At 41.0% G+C, this 22212-nt stretch overlaps 1 protein-coding gene across 7 annotated transcripts in view; it reads right to left on the bottom strand.

The window, feature by feature from the left end:
- Window positions 1–22212, bottom strand: part of LOC129814141 (high affinity cAMP-specific 3',5'-cyclic phosphodiesterase 7A-like) — a 48535-nt gene that overhangs the window by 8090 nt on the left and 18233 nt on the right. The window contains exons 1-9 of one of the 7 annotated variants that reach the window (XM_055866967.1): window positions 19982–20080; window positions 8649–8718; window positions 7658–7747; window positions 6108–6262; window positions 5927–5990; window positions 5432–5527; window positions 5184–5284; window positions 4772–4903; window positions 3050–3141 (exon numbers count right to left, since the gene is read on the bottom strand). In XM_055866967.1, coding sequence (XP_055722942.1) covers window positions 3050–3141; window positions 4772–4903; window positions 5184–5284; window positions 5432–5527; window positions 5927–5990; window positions 6108–6262; window positions 7658–7747; window positions 8649–8718; window positions 19982–20041 — 860 coding nt within the window. In that variant the 5' untranslated portion in view covers window positions 20042–20080. Of the gene's footprint in view, window positions 1–3049; window positions 3142–4771; window positions 4904–5183; window positions 5285–5431; window positions 5528–5926; window positions 5991–6107; window positions 6263–7657; window positions 7748–8648; window positions 8719–19981; window positions 20081–22212 lie in introns of those variants that run through there. The other 6 variants (XM_055866968.1, XM_055866969.1, XM_055866962.1 and 3 more) reach the window with 6 other exon arrangements.

Consider the following 22212-nt stretch of genomic DNA (forward strand, 5'->3'; position numbering starts at 1 on the left):
GCTTGCAGTTCCTATAGCTTCCACTAGATGTCAACAGTCTTTAGAAATTGGTTGATGTTTTTCTTTAGAGAAATGAAGAAGTAGCCCTGTTATTTTCCTGTGTCACTCCAGGTGCACTCTAATGATTTGGTGCGCACGACCTGGAACATGCTTTCATTGTTTTTGTCTGGTATTGAACACAGTTTATCCCATCTTAAATTTGATCGATTATTTACGTTAAAAAGTACCTAAAGATGTATTACGAAAGTTGTTTGAAATGTTTGGACAAAGATTACAGGTAACTTATGAGAGATTTTGTAGTCATGTAGCGTGAGTTGGAACCAGTGTTTTTCTGGATCAAACGCGCCAAATAAATGGACATTTTGGATATATAACGACGGAATTAATCAAAGAAAAGGACCATTTGTGATGTTTATGGGACATATTGGAGTGCCAACAGATGAAGCTCGTCAAAGGTAAGGCATGAATTATATCTTTATTTCTGAGTTTTGTGTCGCGCCTGGCGGGTTGAATTATGATTGTCTGTCTTTGTTTGATGGGGTGCTGTCCTCAGAAAATAGCACGGTTTACTTTCCAGGGCCCCGAACTTTAAGATTGGCTTGGAGGGTACTATGGGTCTAGAGTGTCAGGTAAGGTAGAGGTGATATGATCCTTAACTAGCCTCTCTACCCACTTCATGATGACAAAAGTGAGTGTTACAGGGCAATAGTCATTTAGTTCAGTTACCTTTGCTTTCTTGGGTACAGGAACAATGGTTGACATCTTGAAGCAAGTGGGGACAGCAGACTGGGATAGGGAGAGATTGAATATATCTGTAAACACTCCAACCAGCTGGTCTGCGCATGCTCTGAGGACGCAGCTAAGGATGGGCCAACAGCCTTGTGAGGGTTAACGCTTAAATGTCTTACTCACATCGGCAATGGAGAACGAGAGCCCACAGTCCTGAGTGGGCTGCGTCGGTGGCACTGTGTTATCCTCAGGGTGAAAAAGAGCATGACATCTATGTCCGTGACGTGGCTGGTTTCCCCTTTGTAATCCGTGATTGTCTGTAGACCCTACTACATACGTCTCGTGTCTGAGCCGTTGAATTGCGACTCTACTTTGTATTGACGTTTTGCCTGATTGATTGCCTTACAGAGGGAATAACTACACTGTTTGTATTCAATCATATTCCCAGTCACCTTGCCATGGTTAAATGCGGTGGTTCACACTTTCAGTTTTGCGCGAATGCTGCCATCTATCCATGGTTTCTGGTTCGGGTAGGTTTTCATAGTCACATTGGGAACAACATCCCCATACACTTCCTGATGAACTCAGTCACCTTGTCCATGTATAAGTCAATGTTATTCTCAGAGGCTACCCAGAACATATCTTGCGTGAACAAAATGCATTCCGATTGGTCAGACCAGTGTTAAATAGACCCTAGCACGAGTACTTCCTGTTACTTCCTGTTTCCTGTGTCTGCCTATAGAGCAAAATGGAGTCGTGATCTGATTTTCCGAAGGGAGGGCGGGGGAGGGCCTTGTAGGCATCTCGAAAGGGGGAGTAGCAGTGGTCGAGTATTTTTTCAGAGCAGGTACTACAGTCAATGTGTTGATAAAACTTCGGTAGGGCTTTCCTCAAATTTGCTTTGTTAAAATCCCCAGCTACAATAAATGCGGCCTCAGGATATGTGGTTTCCAGTTTGCATAAAGTCCAGTGTAGTTCCTTGAGGGCCATCGTGGTATCGGCTTGAGGGAAAATATACACGGCTGTGACTATAACCAAAGAGAATTCTCTTGGGAGGTAATACGGTCGGCATTTGATTGTGAGGTACTCTAGGTCAGGTGAACAAAAGGACTTGAGTTTCTGTATGTTATCACAATCACACCATGAGTAGTTAATCATGATACATACACCATCGCCTTTCTTCTTCCCAGAGAGTTCTTTATTCCTGTCTGCGCGATGTACTGAGAACCCAGCTGGCTATATGGACGGGGACAGTATGTCCTGAGAGAGCCATGATTCCATTAAACAGAGTATGTTACAGTCCCTGATGTCTCCCTGGAAGGAGATCCTCGCCCTGAGCTCATCTACTTTATTGTTCAGAGACTGAACATTAGCAAGTAATATAGTCGGAAGAGGTGGATGGTGTGCACGCCTCCTGAGTCTGACTACAAGTCCACTCCAAATACCTCTTCTCCGCTGGCGGTGTCTTGGAGCAGCGTCTGGGATAAGTTCAATTGCCCTGGGGGCTACGAACAAAGGATCAAATTCGGAAAAGTCGTATTCCTGGTCATAATGCTGGTGAGTTACTACCGTTCTGATATCCAACAGTTCTTTTTGGGTTCCCGAGTGGCGCAGCGGTGTAAGGCACTGCATCTCAGTGCAAGAGGCTACACTACAGACACCCTGGTTCGATTCCAGGCTGTATCACAACCGGCCGTGATTGGAAGTCCCATAGGGCAGCGCACAATTGGCCCAGCGTCATCTGTATTTGGCCCATGTAGGCTGTCATTATAAATAAGAATTTGTTCTTAACTGACTTTCCTAGTTAAATAAAGGGTAAAAAAAAAAAATAATACATTTACATTTCTGGCTTTATGTAATAACACAAAAAAAATTTCTGTGCTAATATTGTAAGAAAAAAATGCTGCAAAATTGCTTAGGAGCGAGAAGCAGTGTTGCCATGTCTGTCGGCGCCATCTTCCTTGTCCAAGCATGTAGCGTGTTATACCCAAGAAGACTTGAGGCTTTAATCGCTGCCAAAGGTGCTTCAACAAAGTACTGAGTAAAGGCTCTGAATACTTATGTAAATGCGATATCAGTTTTTTTAATTTTATAAAATTAGCAAACATTTCTAAAAACCTGTTTTTGCTTTGTTATTATGGGGTATTGTGTGTAGATTGGTGGGGGAAAAATATGATTTAGTCAATTGTAGAATAAGGCTGTAACCTAACAAAATGTGGAAAAAGTCAAAGGGTCTGAATACTTTCCGAAGGCACTGTATGGAATTGCCCTGAGGGCACAAATAAAGTTGTTATAGAAGATGCCCTGTCTCTGAACTGACCTGTCTTCAGTGGGAAGGTGGGAAAAGAGTGCTGACTCTCGGAGCAGGCCCACAGCAGACTTCCAGTGGTGATTCTCCAAAACTGAGATATTCTACAATGGAAAACACAACCCAAAAAATATTCAGAGTATTAAAGAGGTAATTATATTGTACATGGGCTAGATGATGTCTGATGCCAACCATTAACATGTATTTTAAAGTCATTCAACATTTTATGGACAACTATATCAGCATTTTATCCATCAAAGAGACTAAAATAATGATGAGTAGAGAGTAGGGCTAACCACATTTAGTTGACTGGTCGATTGTTTAGTCGATAGGCTGATGGTCGACCGAGATTTCTTTAGTCGAGCAGTCACAATTAATACATTTTTTTCATGGTGCACAAGACACCTGTCTGATTCGCACCCGTGTCAGTGGTCTAATAAATTGCGGAGGCCACGGGGATGGCACAGTCCATCACTCTAAGACATGTGATACTGCAATTGTATGTTTATGTAAAAATAATGGTGCAATCTAAATCTAATATTAATTTATAAAAATGCACTTTCTTCCGCGTTGGATATGGTAGCTGTCCGCCGTTCTGAAACAGAATCTTTAGTGCGCTGTAGAATTGGCACCTTTCCCTATGTTGCTATGTGCATAACAGCAAAATTAACAAGCATATTGGGATTGAGAACAATGCAGCAGAGGCGAGGAAACAGCCCTTGCCTTAAGCCCTATTCGGACAGGTTTAGTTTTACTGGGGTTGGTCAGGTAATGTAATTATTACAATTACAAAACATCTGTTATTTTAGACCCGCCGAATCTGCCATGACAGTAATTTGTACATGGTAGGAGAGTAACAATTCCAACCAGAATAACCTACTGTTTTTTGGCGAACTCCAAGGTCCACTAATAATACTAGTCCCGTGTGAATCAACATCCCTGTGTGTTGCTCACGGTTTGAGCAAGAAAACAATAACTGATTTCATAAAATGAACGTAGTGCTGTGTATAGCCTATATAGGAAGGGCCTACATGTATCAACGTTCACAGTGAATGCTTTTGTTTATATGTTTTGCGCGTATGAATTGAATATTGCCAAATGTATCAGTAAAAAATATTGCGCCTATTTAATGTAACCCTTGCTGTTAATTGATCGCAAAGCAGCATACAACTGATCTAAACTTTTGGAAATGATAAGTTCACTTTCTCATCCATAGCCTTAGAACGCATCTCAAGTGCTGTAGGCTGGGGGGCATTTTGGACGTTTACTGCGGATCGCTAAAATATCCTAATGATTATGAACAACTTCCTCAATTCAAATATTATCGCGACACTACTGTATACCAAAGATGGTTTGGTTTGGTTTGAAACTTGGGAACCAAGCTCAAGTTATCAGTGTAGCCCAATTATTGCCTAAGACAGCGTGACCATCGGGCTCTTTCTTGAGTCATTTGCGTGTCTTAATTATTTAATTAAACAGTGTGCTTAAAGCGTCAGACAAGCTCAGCGCATATGTAGTTGGTTTTATTCAAACACAGGGTGTGTCTGTCTATATATGGAAAAATAAGTTTAAATATATAGACCAATCGATTGGTCGAAAGAACAGGACAACTCTCGGTCGACAGCGCTTGTAGAGAAAGTGGAGTAGTACGTTATTGATCCCAGTTTGGAAAATTGGTTATCACCACAAGCATCAACATTGAGCCCAGAGGCTATTTTCAGTATAGGGCCTTACCTTGTACAGTGCTGCTAGATAATGGTTTGTTTTTATGAGGAAAGGCTGGTTGACACCTGGATGGTCCAGATCATGGGTGGCAGCAGCCAGCAGACCCAGCAGGAGATCACAGGAAGTCATCGTCTCAGCGAGCTGCAAAACACAGAACCCTCCTCATCAGACTCCTCATGAAGAGGTACAGTTGGAACAAACTTCTCCAGGTGTACTTGTAGGTTATTCTTTTTTTGGTCCACACATTTTGAAGGCTACAGCACTTACAAAAACCTACACATCCTTCTACAAAATAAAACACAAAAAAAAAAAAAAACATTTTCAAAGAAATGTGAAAAGCTTAAGAGTATTGATCTGTTTTGAGGACATTCAGTTGTAGATGAGTTATTTGTTAGTGGTTAACAGTGTAATTTCCTCTCACCTTGGGCTCCTGCAGGTAACAATACATGGCCTGAGTCACGTCCGCAGCGTGGACTGCATTGTGGTAGGGGTTCTGGCTGCGGTAGTCCTCTTGAATCATGACTAACAACAACAACAACAACATTACGTATTCATTTCATTTGGGGAGAGTTTCAACTATGCATCACCACTTCATTCAAGTAGACAATATTGGGTTTAAATAAACCCATGTCCCAGTGTAATACGGTGTATTTAATTTAATTTCAATACCTAAAAATCTTCTAAGTTTAACCATGTCCAACTGAAAGAGCTCAATTAACCCATAACTGTTGAATAAGTGAAAGGTCAGGTTGACGAGGCTGTTCCCTGTAAGTAAGCAGAACAGAAACAATGAATCAACAAATGCATAATAACACTGCAGTTTGTAATAACAGACAAGGGAAGGGACACATGATGTAATAGTCCTACTCCTTCATCTAAAACTGAACTCTAACCACATCTACTTAGTCTGACTAGCAAAACGCCATCCACAACAAAATCGCTAGCAAAACGCCATCCACAACAAAATCACTAGCAAAACGCCATCCACAATAAAATCACATGTCATTCTCCATCCACATTTATAGAAAACTATTATGTGATTGAACATTTTCCAAATGAAAATAGAGAGCAATACATGTCAGCGTGAGAAAATAAAGCAGGCATGCATTGCATTTGCAATTCTTAAACAGTAGAGGGCAACAATCACCTAGGAATACACCTTACCGTTTGTAAGTCTATCAAAAAGGAACATGTCAAAGTTCCAGTTTCCAACCTTCTCCAGCATTAACTGAAATACATGAAGAATTATATTGGGTTACAATTATCACCTGACCAATTTTTACTCAGTGATACTACAATACTTACATATTTAGGAAGTATTGTTGCTGGATAGATTGCCACTAACCTTGGCTTGACCTGTGTAGTCATCGTCAAGGATGTAGCCTAGTGGGTTGGAGGCTGGGATGCCGCGGATGAACCGTGACGAGTGGAGGTACCTCTGAAAGCTCAGCAGCCTGCGGACATTCCTGGCAGACACAGGTCCCGCAGACTGGGGTCGGGCTGTGGAAACAAAAGCACAGGATGATTAGCTATGGTTGAAATGTACTCACTTTGCTCTAAAGCTAAGCCAAGTTTATATAGCTAACAACTTAATTCATTTCCAGGTAAGAGTAACATGATGCTTTGTTGCATTATTTTTCAAGTAGCTTTCAAGAGATGTCCATCTCCACAAACGCCAGAAGTTCGCTTACCACCTTTTTTTCCCATAGCTAAGTAATGTTTCAAGTTGCAGTTGGCTAGCTAACTACTTCACGTGCGTTGGTGTTATGATTTAAATGAAATAAAAAAACACCATCAGTTGGCTTTTGGAGCTCTAGAACACTGAAAGGTTTTCAAACAGTTCTATTACAGAATTCCATTCTCCATATGTGCACACAACTCTAATCTACACTGTACTAAAAGCAGAGCACATCATATCATTCAGGACAAAGTAAAAAAACACGTCAAAAAGTCAATAACATTAGGGTTAATACTGTACTGTACTGTAATAACCTCAATATAGAACAGATGCATTTCACGTTAGAATAATAACCTGTTAACTGTGAAACTTTTTGAAAAGACTAGGGTAGTGTCAAGAGTCCCAAGTCAATTCAAACAGTGACAGAGGACAAACACAAGAGAGGATTTGAGCGCGCCATGCCGTGGCCACCCCCACCACCGTGACTAGTGCAAAGAGGTGTGAGTGTGCAGACATGCTGCTGACACAGCAGCCCATTTTCCAGCCAGCTGGCAGCACACCAATCTGAGTACTGCATTGTCAACGCACACTCACCAACCATTGCAGACTAGCAAGCCTCAAATGGCCTTTTGCAGCAAACCTGCATTCTAGAAAACTCTTGGAAAGATCAAGGCATTCACAAACAAAGCCAGGATTAATGTCTAATGTCTAATAGGTGATGGTCCCAAAACATTCTAAAATGCAATATTGATTGCTGGAAAGTTTTACACAGTCAGCAAACACAACACATACGATCACGTCAATAGGACAGCCAGCTGGATGGTTTCCATTGATCAATTTGTTGGAGAGACTTTGTACAATGGTCTTTTCATAGACCTTTTCAGAAGATCCAATTTGACAAGTGAATAATATCAAATGCTTTAATTTCATTAATTCAAGCACATGACCGTTTAAATGTCTTATCAGTTGAAATTATATAATCCTATCCACTACAGTATGTGGATGTGTATCTTGCCTACATTTAAATGAGGGATTTTTGAGTGTCCACTTCACATCTGCCATTTAGTTCATAAGTCAATTTATCATACAGAGTTACTTCAATCATAAGAGCTACAAGCAACAAATCATGGGTTGTAAAATGGTTCAGCTTCTTTATTGATAGAAGGGGTTTTAAGGGGTGGTCACACAATGAATGGGAGTTTTTGGTTCATACTTACAGTGCAAAGTTCGGAAATCGACATACAAGTAAGGATGGGACCCTCTTAGTTCCGGTTCAAACCCCACTTGGCTTCTGACTCTCACATCTCCTAGACGGAATGGGAAAACACGGTCCTCAAGGTACTGGCAATAAAGAGGTGTTTCATTTAATAAAGCATTGAGCCTGCAGAGACTGAGGCTGCGCCTCAAATAGCTCCTTATTCCCTATGTAGTGCACTACTTTTGACCATGACCCATAGGGCTCTGGTCAAAAGTAGTGCACAACATAGGGTATAGGGTGCCCTTTGGGAGGCAAAGGCTGAGGCAACACAGACACAGCTGAAGAGGAAGCATGGCTGTGACACATTAGTATTCACACTGGTGTCAGTGAGCTGGAGAAGAGGCAGGCTTCTCTATTCAGACTAGATCAAAACAGACTCTGCAGTTATATTAGATAGAGTTAGGTAGTTATCTAGTTGGGAGACATCTTACATTCCTCGCCTGTGATATAAAACATCTTAAGAACTGTTAGCCATACTGACTAAGAAAGAGTACGTGTTAAAGATCCTGTATTCATAAGAGACAGGATCGTAAAACAGAAACACATACGGACTAAGAAAGGGTATGTCTAAAGTACTATTAGACCTTATATTTACATTTTTAGAAGACGCTCTTATCCAGAGCAACTTTCGGGAGCAATTAGGGTTAAGTGCCTTGCTCAAGGGCACATCGACAGAACCTTGTCGGCTCGGGGATTCTAACCAGCAACCTTTCAGTTACTGGCCCAACGCTCTAACCACTAGGCTACTAGCCACCTTGCTGGTTAAGATTACCCATAGATGTACTAACAAGATTAGAAATGGAACAGCAGTAGAGCTATTGCTTATCTACTAATTAACAAACATGCATCAAAACATTACTTAAATCATCAATATTCATATGGGTGGTGAAAATGGCCATACGATATGTTTCAATATATATGGATTGAGAAAAATCAAGTGAATATCATACCATACGTACCGAGCATCCGAATGTAGAGAGCTGTTTGATTCTCACTGTCATAAGAGATCGCCCCTCGTCTCTGCAAGGACACAAGGAAGGGATCATTAAGGCCTCAGACACACCAATAGAGTGTGCTGGCCGAGTGCGCACCGATTTTACATGTAGAATCGTGTGAAGAATTTCGCATTCAGACGTCTACAGTGGGTGGTCTTACAAAAGCATTTACGACGCACATTTCACAGAGTTGGTAACATAATACGCAGTAAAAACAGAAACATTGAACGAACCGCCTCTCCTCCCCTAGTGACTGCTCTGCGGCACTTCTACTGTAACAGTCAGGGGAGGTGAGGGGTGCCCTTCTGCTGTGTCACATGCAGCTGTAGCCATGTGACAGTGGAGGACATTAAAGCCCTCTGCAGGACCCAGTCATTCTTTACACTTCAGGGGTCGTGCAGAGCTCCCTGCAGCGAGAGAGAGGACCCTGGAGCACACAGTTTCTTCCAAAAACCAGCAAGTTTGGTAAATGAACAGAAATGCACTGTTATTTCTTGTTACTATTTCTTCCAACTCAACAAAACATTCAGATATTTTATTTCAACTCTGTGTTGTCCCAATACAGTAATCCATCTCGTCAAACTCTCAAGACAAACTCACAATTAAATGTGCATCTTCTTGGTAAAGTAGATCACGGGATTTAAAGGGATCTGTGATAGATTCCCAGTGCTGTTGTCCAAACCCTTGCCCAAGCTCAGTTTCAGCTAATGAAGCTAAACACAGCTGGCCTGTGGGAAATTGCTCACCCAGAGAATGCTGTCTAATTAGCAGCAACAGGATGGGTTTCAGTATTGGCCGCTGGGAAATCACACAAACCACATGGAGCAAAGCGAACCACTCAAATGTCACCACTCACTCACTTTCCCACCACCCAAAGACGCCTCAATGATTTTGGACAGAGCTTTTATCATTAAAGACTCAAATGATGGAACCTGAACAGGTCCCCACTGGTGTCCTAAACAATAAACAACAGAAACTACAACATTTGACAAAACTTCTAACAGTATTTATTTATGCTCCTCCCCCTCCCTTCCTCTCTTTTTCTGCTCTTCCCCTCGCCCTCTGATGCAATGCTCTCTCAGCTCACCGGGGTGTCCCCAGATGGCATAAAATTCGAACTATGACGTCAATCTGCTCAACATATTTGCATAATTGATATTCCTCCATCAGCCAAGCCCTAGCCGCATAAGCGCTAGGGCTGTACTTATAGTCTTGCATGTGACTTTGCACTGAGTTTAGATTACAAGACCTGAAATGTGTGGTACTTGTAGACAATGTTCCCTCATTTTTTTCAGCACTGAGAACAATTCAAGTCTGCTGAATGCAAACGTGAAGGTTGTAAAAATTCTGTGCAACTTCTGGCGTGCGTTTTTTGTGAACACAGACTGTACCCGCTTTAAGTTACAGTTATAACCGTGGCCAAGTAGACTACTGTGGCTATTGGATCATAATGTAGGCCTATCAGAGTGCCCTAACATAAACAATGGAGAAAATGCATCCCATAACATTTTAACATGGAAATAGCTGTTCAATCATTCAGCCTACGTTAGCAGCCAATGTGTGGTGTTCAATGTAGGCCTCGATTCCGTGAGACTTCTGGAAAAAATATGCAGGGCTTGACAACCTGTTTATCCACTTGTCTTTTAGACAAGGAAGTGACTGAAGATTTGTTGTTTGATGAAAGAAACCACTTTACAAAATAAAGTTATTATTATTATTATTCCCATACCATTATTACAGTGAATCAGACAAACTATGCTACCCTCTGCCTATTGGCTACTTAGCTTATTCAAGCCTGTCTCAAAATACAACACTGCCCCTTTAAGACAGAAAAGCATTTCTTTACCTGACTCACTTTTTAAAGATGGCTAGAAATGCACACGTTAAGTGCTCTGTTCGGAAGCAACCACTCCCCCATTTATGACTAAAAATGATCTATAACTGGGCTACTAACTCACTTACTAGCAAAGAATATAAACAAATGTGCACATGTGGCTACATGCAGATCTCAAAACAAGCGCATCTACTTGCGACCACTCATGCTGTAAACACAGTCCAGTTCAAAGGAATGGCACAGATCCATATACTGTATGGCAATGGTCTATTTGCATATAGAGATACTGCAGCTCTGATTGGTTATGCCGCCCTGGTCTGTAGAATCATGCCTGTCAATGCAATAGAATCCCTCTCCGGTGCGTTCAGCCTACAAGAAAATCCCTTGCATACTAAGTCTTGCATAGTTAATTTTGTTTCTGTATGTTTTATTGAAAGTGGCTAATATTGGCAATTCCCACAGTAGAAGGAAACGTTGTTAGTGTTAACTAAAGGGGAAATTTAGAAGGTTGAGTGAAGTTCAATCTTGTGCAGAGCGGCTGATATTTCTTCTACGCAGCAGTCCCGGGGGAGCCGGTGTGCAGCTTAGAGGGAACATTGCGTGTAGAGTACATTGTTTAAAAAAATATGTAGAAAAATGAACAAAATCCAAAAGGGTACTTTAAAGATATTTACATATATTTTTTGGTATCCATAAATTAATGTACAGAAATGGTATTCTTTATCTAAACAGTACTTACAGTTCAGAGCACACAGTAAGTTTCAAATGACACCAAAGATTGGTTTTGTAGCATCTACAGACTCATCATTGTAGTTTCTTAAAGAAGGCCTGGATAAGGCCAAAATCGCATTTCCCAATTTTCATTTGTTATTTCTCAATAGTTATTACTCGTGGGAATTGGCCTATATGGATAGGGCTAAATTGAAAGTATGAAAAGTATATGCATTACCATGGTAGCAATTAAAAGGCAACAGTTTGGAGATAATGGGGAAATTATTAGATCAAAAGGTGAGAACACAACAGTTCAACTGACACAAGACTGAATCCAAACATTAAACTGTTGATTTTATGTGCATTTTACATTTACTGTACTTTGTTGATAACGAAATCTGAGAATACTCTGGATACATTCAGTAACACGATAAGACTACTCATGGAAAATGTGGGGTAGGTGCAAGATAAGACAAAAAAATGACAAGGGTTGGAGTGTGCTAAGTTCCTAAGCAATTTAAATACATTTTTATGACACAAAGAAAAGTCTTCAACTATATTTTACCAAATAGGGCTATGTTCTGTATACCACCCCTACCTTGTCACAACACAACTGATTGTCTCAAACACATTAAGGAAAGAAAATCCACAAATTAACTTTCAACAAGGCACACCTGTTAATTGAAAAGTACCTCATGAAGCTGGTTGAGAGAATGCCAAGAGTGTGCAAAGCTGTCATCAAATATAAAATATATTTTGATTTGTTGAACACTTTTTGAATTACTACATGATTCCATATGTGTTATTTCATAGTTTTGATGTCTTCACTATTATTCTTCATTGTAGAAAATAGTGAAACTAAAGAAAAACCCTTGAATGAGTAGGCGTGTCCAAACTTTTGACTGGTACTGTATGTATGTATGTATGTATGTATGTATGTGTGTGTGTGTGTGTGTGTGTGTGTGTGTGTGTGTGTGTGTGTGTGTGTGTGTGTGTGTGTGTGTGTGTGTGTGGGGGGGGGGGGGGGGGGTGTACATATATATTAGAGGTCGACCGATTGATCGGCATGGCTGATTAACTAGGGCCGATTTCAAGTTTTCATAACAATCGATAATCTGCATTTTGGATGCCGATTATGGCCGATTACATTGCAATCCACGAGGAAACTGCGTAGCAGGCTGACCACCTGTTACGTGAGTGCAGCGTCAAAAGGACTTTGTGGCTGCAAGGAGCCAAGGTAAGTTGCTAGCTAGCATTAAATTTATCTTATAAAAAACAATCTTCACATAATCCCTAGTTAACTACACATGGTTGATGATATTACTAGGTTAACTAGCTTGTCCTGCGTTGCATACAATCAACGCGGTGCCTGTTAATTTATCATCGAATAACAGCCTACTTCAACTTCATCAAACGGGTGGTGATTTAACAAAAGCGCATTCGCAAAAAAAGCACAATCGTTGCACAAATGTACCTAACCATAAACATCAATGCCTTTCTTAAAATCAATACACAGAAGTATATTTTTTTAAACCTGCATATTTAGTTAAAAGAAATTCATGTTAGCAGGCAAAATTAACTTGGGAAATTGTATCACTTCTCTTGCGTTCATTGCACGCAGAGTCAGTGTATATGCAACAGTTTGGGTCGCCTGGCTCATTGTGAACTGTGTGACCATAATTAGTTTGCCCGAATTTTACATAATTATGAGATACATTGAAGGTTGTGCAATGTAACAGTAACATCTAGACTTAGGGTTGCCACCTGTTTGATAAAATAAGGAACGGTTCCGTATTTCACTGAAAGAATAAACATTTTGTTTTCGAAATGATAGTTTCTGGATTTGACCATATTAGTGACCAAAGGCTCGTATTTCTGTATTTATTATATTATAATTAAGTCTATGATTTGATATTTGATAGAGCAGTCTGACTGAGCGGTGGTAGGCAGCAGCATGCTTGTAAGCATTCATTCAAACAGCACTTTATTACGTTTGCCAGCAGCTCTTAGCAATGCCTGATTCACAGCGCTGTTTATGACTTCAAGCTTATCAGCTCCCGAGATTAGGCTGACAATACTAAAGTGCCTATAAGAACATCCAATAGTCAAAGGTATATGAAATACAAATGGTAGAGAGAGAAATAGTCAACGCGTCATAATTCCTATAATAACTACAACCTAAAACATCTTAACGGGGAATATTGAAGAACTGGGAATATTGAACCACCAGCTTTCATATGTTCTGAGCAAGGAACTTAAACATTAGCTTTTTTGCATGGCACATATTGCACTTTTACACACACACACACACACACACACACACACACACACACACACACACACACACACACACAATTATTTTGTTTAGCTCTCCTGGCTGTGACATTGATGAACTAGCGCAAACACATTTGTAGTTACTTCCTTTGGAGCACAACCCTGCATCCTCGCCATCACACAACTACTGTTTTTCATGCAATCCAAAAGCAGCCCATTATAAATTGCAATCTGTGTCAGGTGGGCATGAATTGAAAGCTTGTTCTATTGCTAACATGACTAGTTAAGTTATAAAATACAATCTTACAGTGTTAGGCTTTCAAAAGGCAATTCTGATAAACAGATCATAATTATGGTGAGCATAGAAAGGGTTCATGAGTGCATTCAGTTGTGCCGCGGCAAATTTTCTTCACAACAATCCATGGTATCTATGACGCCATGTCATCTTGTAACTGTACGTCACACATAGTGATCATAAACGTTGACACTGTATATGACATGAGTTTTATTATATGAAATGTGAAGTGCACATTTTGACTCATGGATGTTTGGCTTGCTTGCATCAAAGCGGTATTCAAACCTCAACGTCTCATCTTACAAAATACATAGTGATCTTAATTTATAGCATTTCCCTCATTCAGACAACAAAATATTAGTAAAAGTTGTCAAATTAAGGAGGCATGGGGGCAAATCAGAACGGATGTCAGTCAAAACCCATACAGCGTATACATGTTACTGTACAGCCACTACATTCCACTTAGTACCCAAATCTGCCATTTTAAACCCTTATACGGGTAGCAGTGTAAAGGGTTAAACAGTCAGTTGTATGAACTATGAGACAAGAAAACGTGCCAAAGATTTTGTTGACACATCAAAGCACGTCTATTCCGCTTGATTATCTTTGAGAAGAGAAGCCTTGCCAAAGTTTGACAGTGTTATTGTTAATACTGGCTGGTCCCTGTGTCTGTTAGCAGAGTGTTATCCTATTGTGTTTATGTGGCAGCTAATGATATAGTATGCTGACACAGATTGGACAGAGTAAAAGAATAGTGAAGTAGTACAGAGTGAAAGTAATCTATTCCATCATACTGTATGGGGCTGAATCAGTGTCAAATCAAATCAAATTATTTGTCACATGCACATGATTAGCAGATGCTAATGCGAGTGTAGCTAAATGCTTGTGCTTCTAGTTCCGACATTGCAGTAATATCTAACAAGTAATCTAACAAATTCACAACAACTACCTTATATACACACACACACACACACAATGCAAGGGGATGGAATAAGAATATGTACATATAAATATATGGATGTGTGATGGCCATAGGCAAAATGCAATAGATTAAATAAAATACAGTATACACATGAGATAAGTAAGGATAGGATATGGATATGTAAACATTATTAAAGTGGTAAGGATAGGATAGGATATGTAAACATTATTAAAGTGGCATTATTTAAAGTGACTAGTGATACCATTATTAAATACATTTATTAAAGCAGCCAGTGATTTGAGTCTATGTTGGCAGCAGCCTCTCTATGTTAGTGATGGCTGTTTAACAGTCTGATGGCCTTGAGATAGAAGCTGTTTTTCAGTCTCTTGGTCCCAGCTTTGATGCACCTGTACTGGATGATTGCAGGGTTAACAGGCAGTGGCTCGGGGGGTTGTTGTCCTTGATAATCTTTTGGCCTTCCTGTGACATCGGGTGCTGTAGGTGTCATGGAGGGCAGGTAGTTTGTCCCCGGTGATGCGTTCTGCAGACTGCTCCACCCTCTGGAGAGCCTTGCGGTTGAGGGCGGTGAAGTTGCCGTACCAGGCGGTGATACAGCCTGACAGGATGCTCTCGATTGTGCATCTGTAGAAGTTTGTGAGGGTTTTAGTTGACAAGTCAAATTTCTTCAGCCTCCTGAGGTTGAAGAGGCGCTGCTGCGCCTTCTTCACCACACTGTCTGTGTGGGTGGACCATTTCAGTTTGTCCATGATGTGTACACCGAGGAACTTAAAACGTTCCACCTTCTCCAGTACTGTCCCGTCGATTCGGATAGGGGGGTGCTTCCTCTGCTGTTTCCTGAAGTCCACGATCATCTCCTTTGTTTTGTTGACGTTGAGTGAGAGGTTATTTTCCTGACACCACACTCCGAGGTCCTTCACCTCCTCCCTGTAGGCTGTCTTGTCGTTGTTGGTAATCAAGCCTACTACTGTAGTGTCATCTGCAAACTTGATGATTGAGTTGGAGGCGTGCATGGCCACGCAGTCATGGGTGAACAGGGAGTACAGGAGAGGGCTGAGAATGCACCCTTGTGGGGCCCCAGTGTTGAGGATCAGCGGGGTGGAGATGTTGTTTCCTACCTTCACCACCTGGGAGTGGCCTGTCAGGAAGTCCAGGACCCAGTTGCACAGGGCCGTGTCGAGACCCAGGGTCTCAAGCTTAACGATGAGTTTGGAGGGTACTATGGTGTTAAATGCTGAGCTGTAGTCAATGAACAGCATTCTTACATAGTTATTACTCCTGTCCAGATGGGATAGGGCAGTGTGCAGTGTTACAACGATTGCATCGTCTGTGGACCTATTGGGGCGGTAAGCAAATTGGAGTGGGTCCAGGGTATCAGATAGGGTGGAGGTGATATGATCCTTGACTATTCTCTCAAAGCACTTCATGTCATGTCCTGACCTTAGATATCTCTGTTTTTCTTTATATTTTGGTTAGGTCAGGGGTGGGCACGCTAGTTTTGGGCACGCTAGTTTTGTATGTTTAGGGTCTTTGTATGTCTAGAGGTATTGTCATCTAGGTGTATTGTATGTTTATGTTGGCCTGATATGGTTCCCAATCAGAGACAGTTGTTTATCGTTGTCTCTGATTGGGGATCATATTTAGGTAGCCATTTTCCTTGTTTGTGTTGTGTGATCTTGTCTATGTTTAGTTGCCTGTCTGCACTAGTCGTATAGCTTCACATTTCGTTCGTTTGTTGTTTTTGTTGTTTTTAGTCATTTAGTTTAGTTACCTTAGCTTTCTGGGGAACAGGAACAATGGTGGCCATCTTGAAGCATGTGGGGACAGCAGACTGGAATAGGGATTGATTGAATATGTCCATAAACGCACCAGCCAGCTGGTCTGCGCATGCTCTGAGGACGCGGCTAGGGATGCCATCTGGGCCAGCACGTTTAAATGTTTTACTCACGTCAGCCGCGTTGCAGTAGAGCCCACAGTGTTTGGTAGCGGGCCGTGTCGGTGGCACTGTATTGTCCTCAAAGCGCGCAAAGAAGTTGTTTAATTTGTCTGGGAGCGAGACGTCGATGTCCGACTCATCCTATCTCTAGTTTATCATCCTCAATTCAAGCCAGATACTGGCAATTGCACAAACAGCAGGGTTGTAGTTTTTGGGCAGACACAATACTACTACATTACATACAGCCTAGGCTTTTGTTTAAAAAAGCTAATCTAATATGAACTAAACAGACAAAGCAGTATATAAAAACCTTGGTTTGAAGGCGCCAGTGTTTACACCAACAACGCCAGTGTTCACACAAATCAGTTCTGTTTATGGCAGCCAGAGCCGGGGTATATCAGGCTCTCACAGGGACGGGGGCTGTTAGACAACCAACCTTGCCATGCCCATATGTGCTTCACCCAAGCTATCCAGACAAGCAACTGGCATCTCCCTTCACATGGCGCTATGTGGGCTGTGTCAGGCCCAGCGTGCGTCACTACCGGCTTGCCTCGCTGCACTCCAAACACTGTGGCGTCTGTCAGGCTGGGACGGACATATGCCTCCATCCCTCATGCCACTCGCTCCTGTTAAAATGCTTGACATTCAATGCTACATTCACAAGTCAACACATGACTGGTGCTCACGATTCTGGGCCCGTATCCACAAACCATCTCAGAAAAGGTCCTATAATATTACCGTTAAATCAACACACTCGTCACTACCATTTAACAACGCTTTGGCACAGTTTGGCATCCAAAAACTTGACGATAATGTTGCATAAAAGATTTGAAGGGTCTATAATTTTAATTCAACACAAAGTTAACATTGGCCCTAGACGCTTTTAATTGCCCAACTTCTAGGCATATTTTTTAACAACCTGTTATTGCGCTCCAAAGGCATAACGTATGTTCACTTGTGAATGAAATAACATGTCGGTTAATTAAATAATTGAAAGAAAAATGACATGATTTATTACCATATGTGGTTATAAGTATTTAGGCATATCATGTGAAATAGGGCTAGTGTGAAATCATTTTCAAAAGCATGTAGGTCGAGATTATATATGGATTGACCAAATATAAATATCAAAACATTCTTTCAACAATTCTAAAGCAACTGCATGTGACACAGTAACCATCAAGACATTCGCTGTTAACTCTTAACTGGTTAGGACACCCCATGAGGTCTCCTAAATATCTGTCGACTAGGTGGGACTCTTATGACCAAAGAGGCTTCATGCATAGCTTTTATTTTTACCCATAAGAGTAGGAGTAAAATATTTTCTGCTCAGACAATTGCTCTCAATGCAAGTGGCCTGGCTTCATAATTCAGTAAATCTCAGTACGTCATTGTGATTGATTCCATGGTTGTCAAAATTAAATCAGACATTTGGTGTTGAACATCCTTTAAAACATCACACAGTGGTACAGTGTTGTGAAAACCCAGCAAGTTTGGTGAATGAACAGAAATGCAATGGTATTCCTTGTTACCCATAATTTCTTCCAACTCAGCATTACATTCAGATATTTTATTTAAACTCTGCTGTCCCAATTCAGTTATCCATCACAAAACTCCTAAGACAAGCTACACATGGCCTCTGCTATCAAGACCTCATATTTTAAGCCACCAATAAAATAAGCCAAAAAATAACTGTGCAATGTACACTATGTGCAGTATATATTATGTCTTGTGAAATGGATGATATGTTTATGATTCTACTCTACTGCTAAATCAATAAACCTATAAACCAACTACTACTTCTGCTACTAATATTACAATATGGTAAATCCATTTGAATTCAATAACACCTTCACAGCATCCCTTTTGATTTAAACAAAACTTTCCATATTTGATTTCCCATGGAAGAAGTGGTCAGAAAGTGAGTTTGCCAAAACATTCAAGAGATAAAGGTGTTTAAAGTTGACCCATTTTGCATACCCCACCATACCACGAGACATCCATGTCTTCATCACTGGAAAATAGAAACGGTTGAGATTGATATAATTTAAACGCTTACAAACAGGGTTGTCAAACTGTTCTTATACAATTTATGTCATTTATTAAGCTTAATTGTCAATTATCAAAAAATGCGTAAAGTCCCATTTTTCATATTTTAATAAATTGTAGCTTAGACCCTATTTTATATAATCTGAGGTTTTTGTTTTGTGCCCACCATCAGTTGAGACATAACATGCTCTTGAAAACAGGGTGGGTGTCATTTCAATCATAGAAATATAATCCATAGAATGGACCTATCCCTTCAGACCACTGCAATTTGGTATGCAAAAGGGGTCAACTTTGAGCACCTTTATCTCCTGAATGTTTTGGCGTTCAGGTCCAAAAGTTACTTTCTGACCACTTCTTCCATGGGCAAACATGCATGGAAATGTTTGTTTAAATCAAAAGGATGCTGTCAAAAAGTAATTGAATTCATATGGATTTACCCTACTACAACAACTATAACTACCACTTCTTACATACACAAAAATCCCTGTCTTTAACTTTGACCTATAATTAAGATGGTAGTCAAACTCTCAATACAAACTCACAATTAAATGTGCCTCTTCTTGGTAAAGTACGTAGTTAATGGTATTTAAAGGGATCTGTGAAAGATTCCCAGTACTGTTGTCCAAACCTTTGCCCAAGCTCAGTTTCAGCTAATGAAGCTAAACACAGCTGGCCTGTGGGAAATTGCTCACCCAGAGAATGCTGTCTAATTAGCAGCAACAGGATGGGTTTCAGTATTGGCCACTGGGAAAATCACTCAAACCACATTGAGCAAAGAGAACCACTCCAATGGCACCACTCACTTTCCCACCACCCAAAGACGCCTCAATGATTTTGGACAGAGCTTTTATCATTAAAGACTCAAATGATGGAACCTGAACAGGTCCCCACTGGTGTCCTAAACAATAAACAACAAAAACTACTCATAACAATATTTTACTTCAATCCAATGTGGTATTCTGCTTATGCTGTATCATTACCAAGTCTTAACTGTCCCTGACTAAACCAGTCAAAATAAAAACACCCTCAAACTATCAGTCCCTGAAAATAGCAGACATACTGTACACACCATCACAATGTGAGCTCATAGTAACTCACCACACCTCCTTTCCTAGTAAGGCAGTAAACAGACACACAGTCATCTGTCTGCGCTAGAGATATCCTTTTCAAAGTCAAATCAACTGTGTTGATAAAGAGGCAGTTTACCTAGTAGTCCAAACTGACTGTCTGCTAGTGTCAGAGGACCTACCTTGTGGGAAATCCACCTTGTTAGAATCATAACTAAGGACCAGATCAGTACAATTCCCATTGGACCGTGTGGCTGAGGATCATACTCCCTCTCCCTGGATGTACATGCGTGTTTCTGTGTCGTGGGTCCAGCCCGGATAAATATTAGCAGACAGGCAGACGAAGGACAGCTCAAGGCACAGGCAGGCAGGCGGGGACGGACAGAGAGTAAGCAGAGCCTTGTGCAGCTGTCTTAGCTCCAGCGCTAGCTACCTATCACCTGACTGACTGCCCAGTCCTAACACTCCTGGGACTGCCTGACAGACTGACTGGCTGGACTGGCTGACTGACTGCCAGTCGACCGAAGGGCTGGTGTGAGGGGCACACACCACGCTCTCTCCCTTCAGCCCCATATGGGCGGATGGTGTTGCACTGTGGCAACGGCCAAACACCATCATAAACACTCTGACACAGAGAAGGGGGGGTAGAGGGGACAAGGTGTACCAACATTACTACACCTCAATGTCACGTTATTCATGACGTAGGGGTTTGAGAAACCAAAAAGGTCAGAAGGAGATGACTGCATAGCCTGGCTTCAACAGTATGTGTTCCTTGCTAAAGGCATGGCGGTTTGGGGAGTTGGCATACAGTACATATGAATTGTCAAAATGAAACATGGGACACACACTGACAGAGATATCCTTTTAGTCAAATCAACTGTGTTGATAAAAAGGCAGTGATACCTAGTAGTCCAAACGGACTGTGTGCTAGGGTCAAATGACCTACCTTCTGGAAAAATCCCCCTTGTTAGAAACACAACCAAGGACCAGATCGGTACAATTCCCATTGGACCTCCCAGCAGAGGATCATACCAGTGTTCTTTCCCTGCACTTAAGGTACATATATTTGAGTTTGCCACAGCAACACGAGTCCTACAATGTAAAAACGTGGGTTCTGCTGCCAAGATGAAGACAAAAGGTTTATACTATGAGAAATGATCTCTGATAATAAGCCCAAATTAAACATGAGGGGAATGAGATCACTGACGTTCCCAAGTCTCTGTTCTACTATGCACTTAACGTCATCAGAACAATGTGGCTCCTTTCGCTACATAAACGTAGAGAAAGATTCAGTTATACCATTAACATAAGTTACAATCTTACACAATACAAGTCAGTCTGGCAGATTGTTGTAGGAAGAGAGACAAAGGGAAAAGTTTCTCTGAGACGCTCTGGGTCTGTAGCCTTGAATAAATGATGTCCCAAAAGGGGTTAGGTATGCCCTCATACTCAGGCAGCGCACAGCCCGAATTAGACCCTCAACATACGTCGACATCACAGCTGATAAGTGTGGTGAACGGGGACCAGAAATAGACCACCATCACACACCATCATCAGGCAGGGCCTCAAACCAATGGCACAGGAAGTCTTGTGAACTCAACACACACGGCTTGGGAAATTGTCATCCTCCATGCATCAACAGAGTTCCTGCAAGGATAGCTACGCAAATAATTCCACTCTAAAAATCTAGCTAACAGGACACTTGGGATGTTTCCTGATTATTCCCTCGACTTCGGTGTCATTGAGGGGCCACTAATACACTAGTGGAGAAGACAGTTTCGATTTCTCTACGATAAATGCCTACTCCTAGAAAATATTAAAATGACAAACATCAGACCTCAGTGTTAAACATGACATATTTCAAAAGGTTAGTTACTAGAATTTTTTTATTAAAAAAGATTGCAGACATTTGAAAGCAGGCCTAAATATCAACCAAATGTCAGTTGTAGAGTTAACTTCCTCCTTTTCCATTTGGTGGAAATTGGAATATAAAAACTAAATGTGCAGTGTCCTACAAAAACAGGTGCATGCAGAGCGACTGTGTAAAATAAGCTCTTTCATAGATAATCCATTTAAGTGATACAGCGGATTCAGGAAAGATTTAGACCCCGTGACTTTTTCCACATTGTTACGTTACCGCCTTATTCTAACAATTCCCCATAATAACAAAGCAAAATCTAAAGCAAAAAGTTTAGACATTTCTGCAAATGTTTTAAAAATAAACTGAAATATTATGACAAAGCAAAAACAGTTTTTTGACATTTTTGCAAATGTATTAAAAATAAACTGAAATATGACATTTACATAAGTATTCAGACACTTTACTAAGTACTTTGTTGAAGCACCTTTGGCAGCGATTACAGCCTTGAGTCTTCTTGGCTATGACGCTAAAATGTGTATGTGACCAATAACA

Source organism: Salvelinus fontinalis, chromosome 17 (genome assembly GCF_029448725.1).
Source record: "Salvelinus fontinalis isolate EN_2023a chromosome 17, ASM2944872v1, whole genome shotgun sequence".
NCBI lineage: Eukaryota > Metazoa > Chordata > Actinopteri > Salmoniformes > Salmonidae > Salvelinus > Salvelinus fontinalis.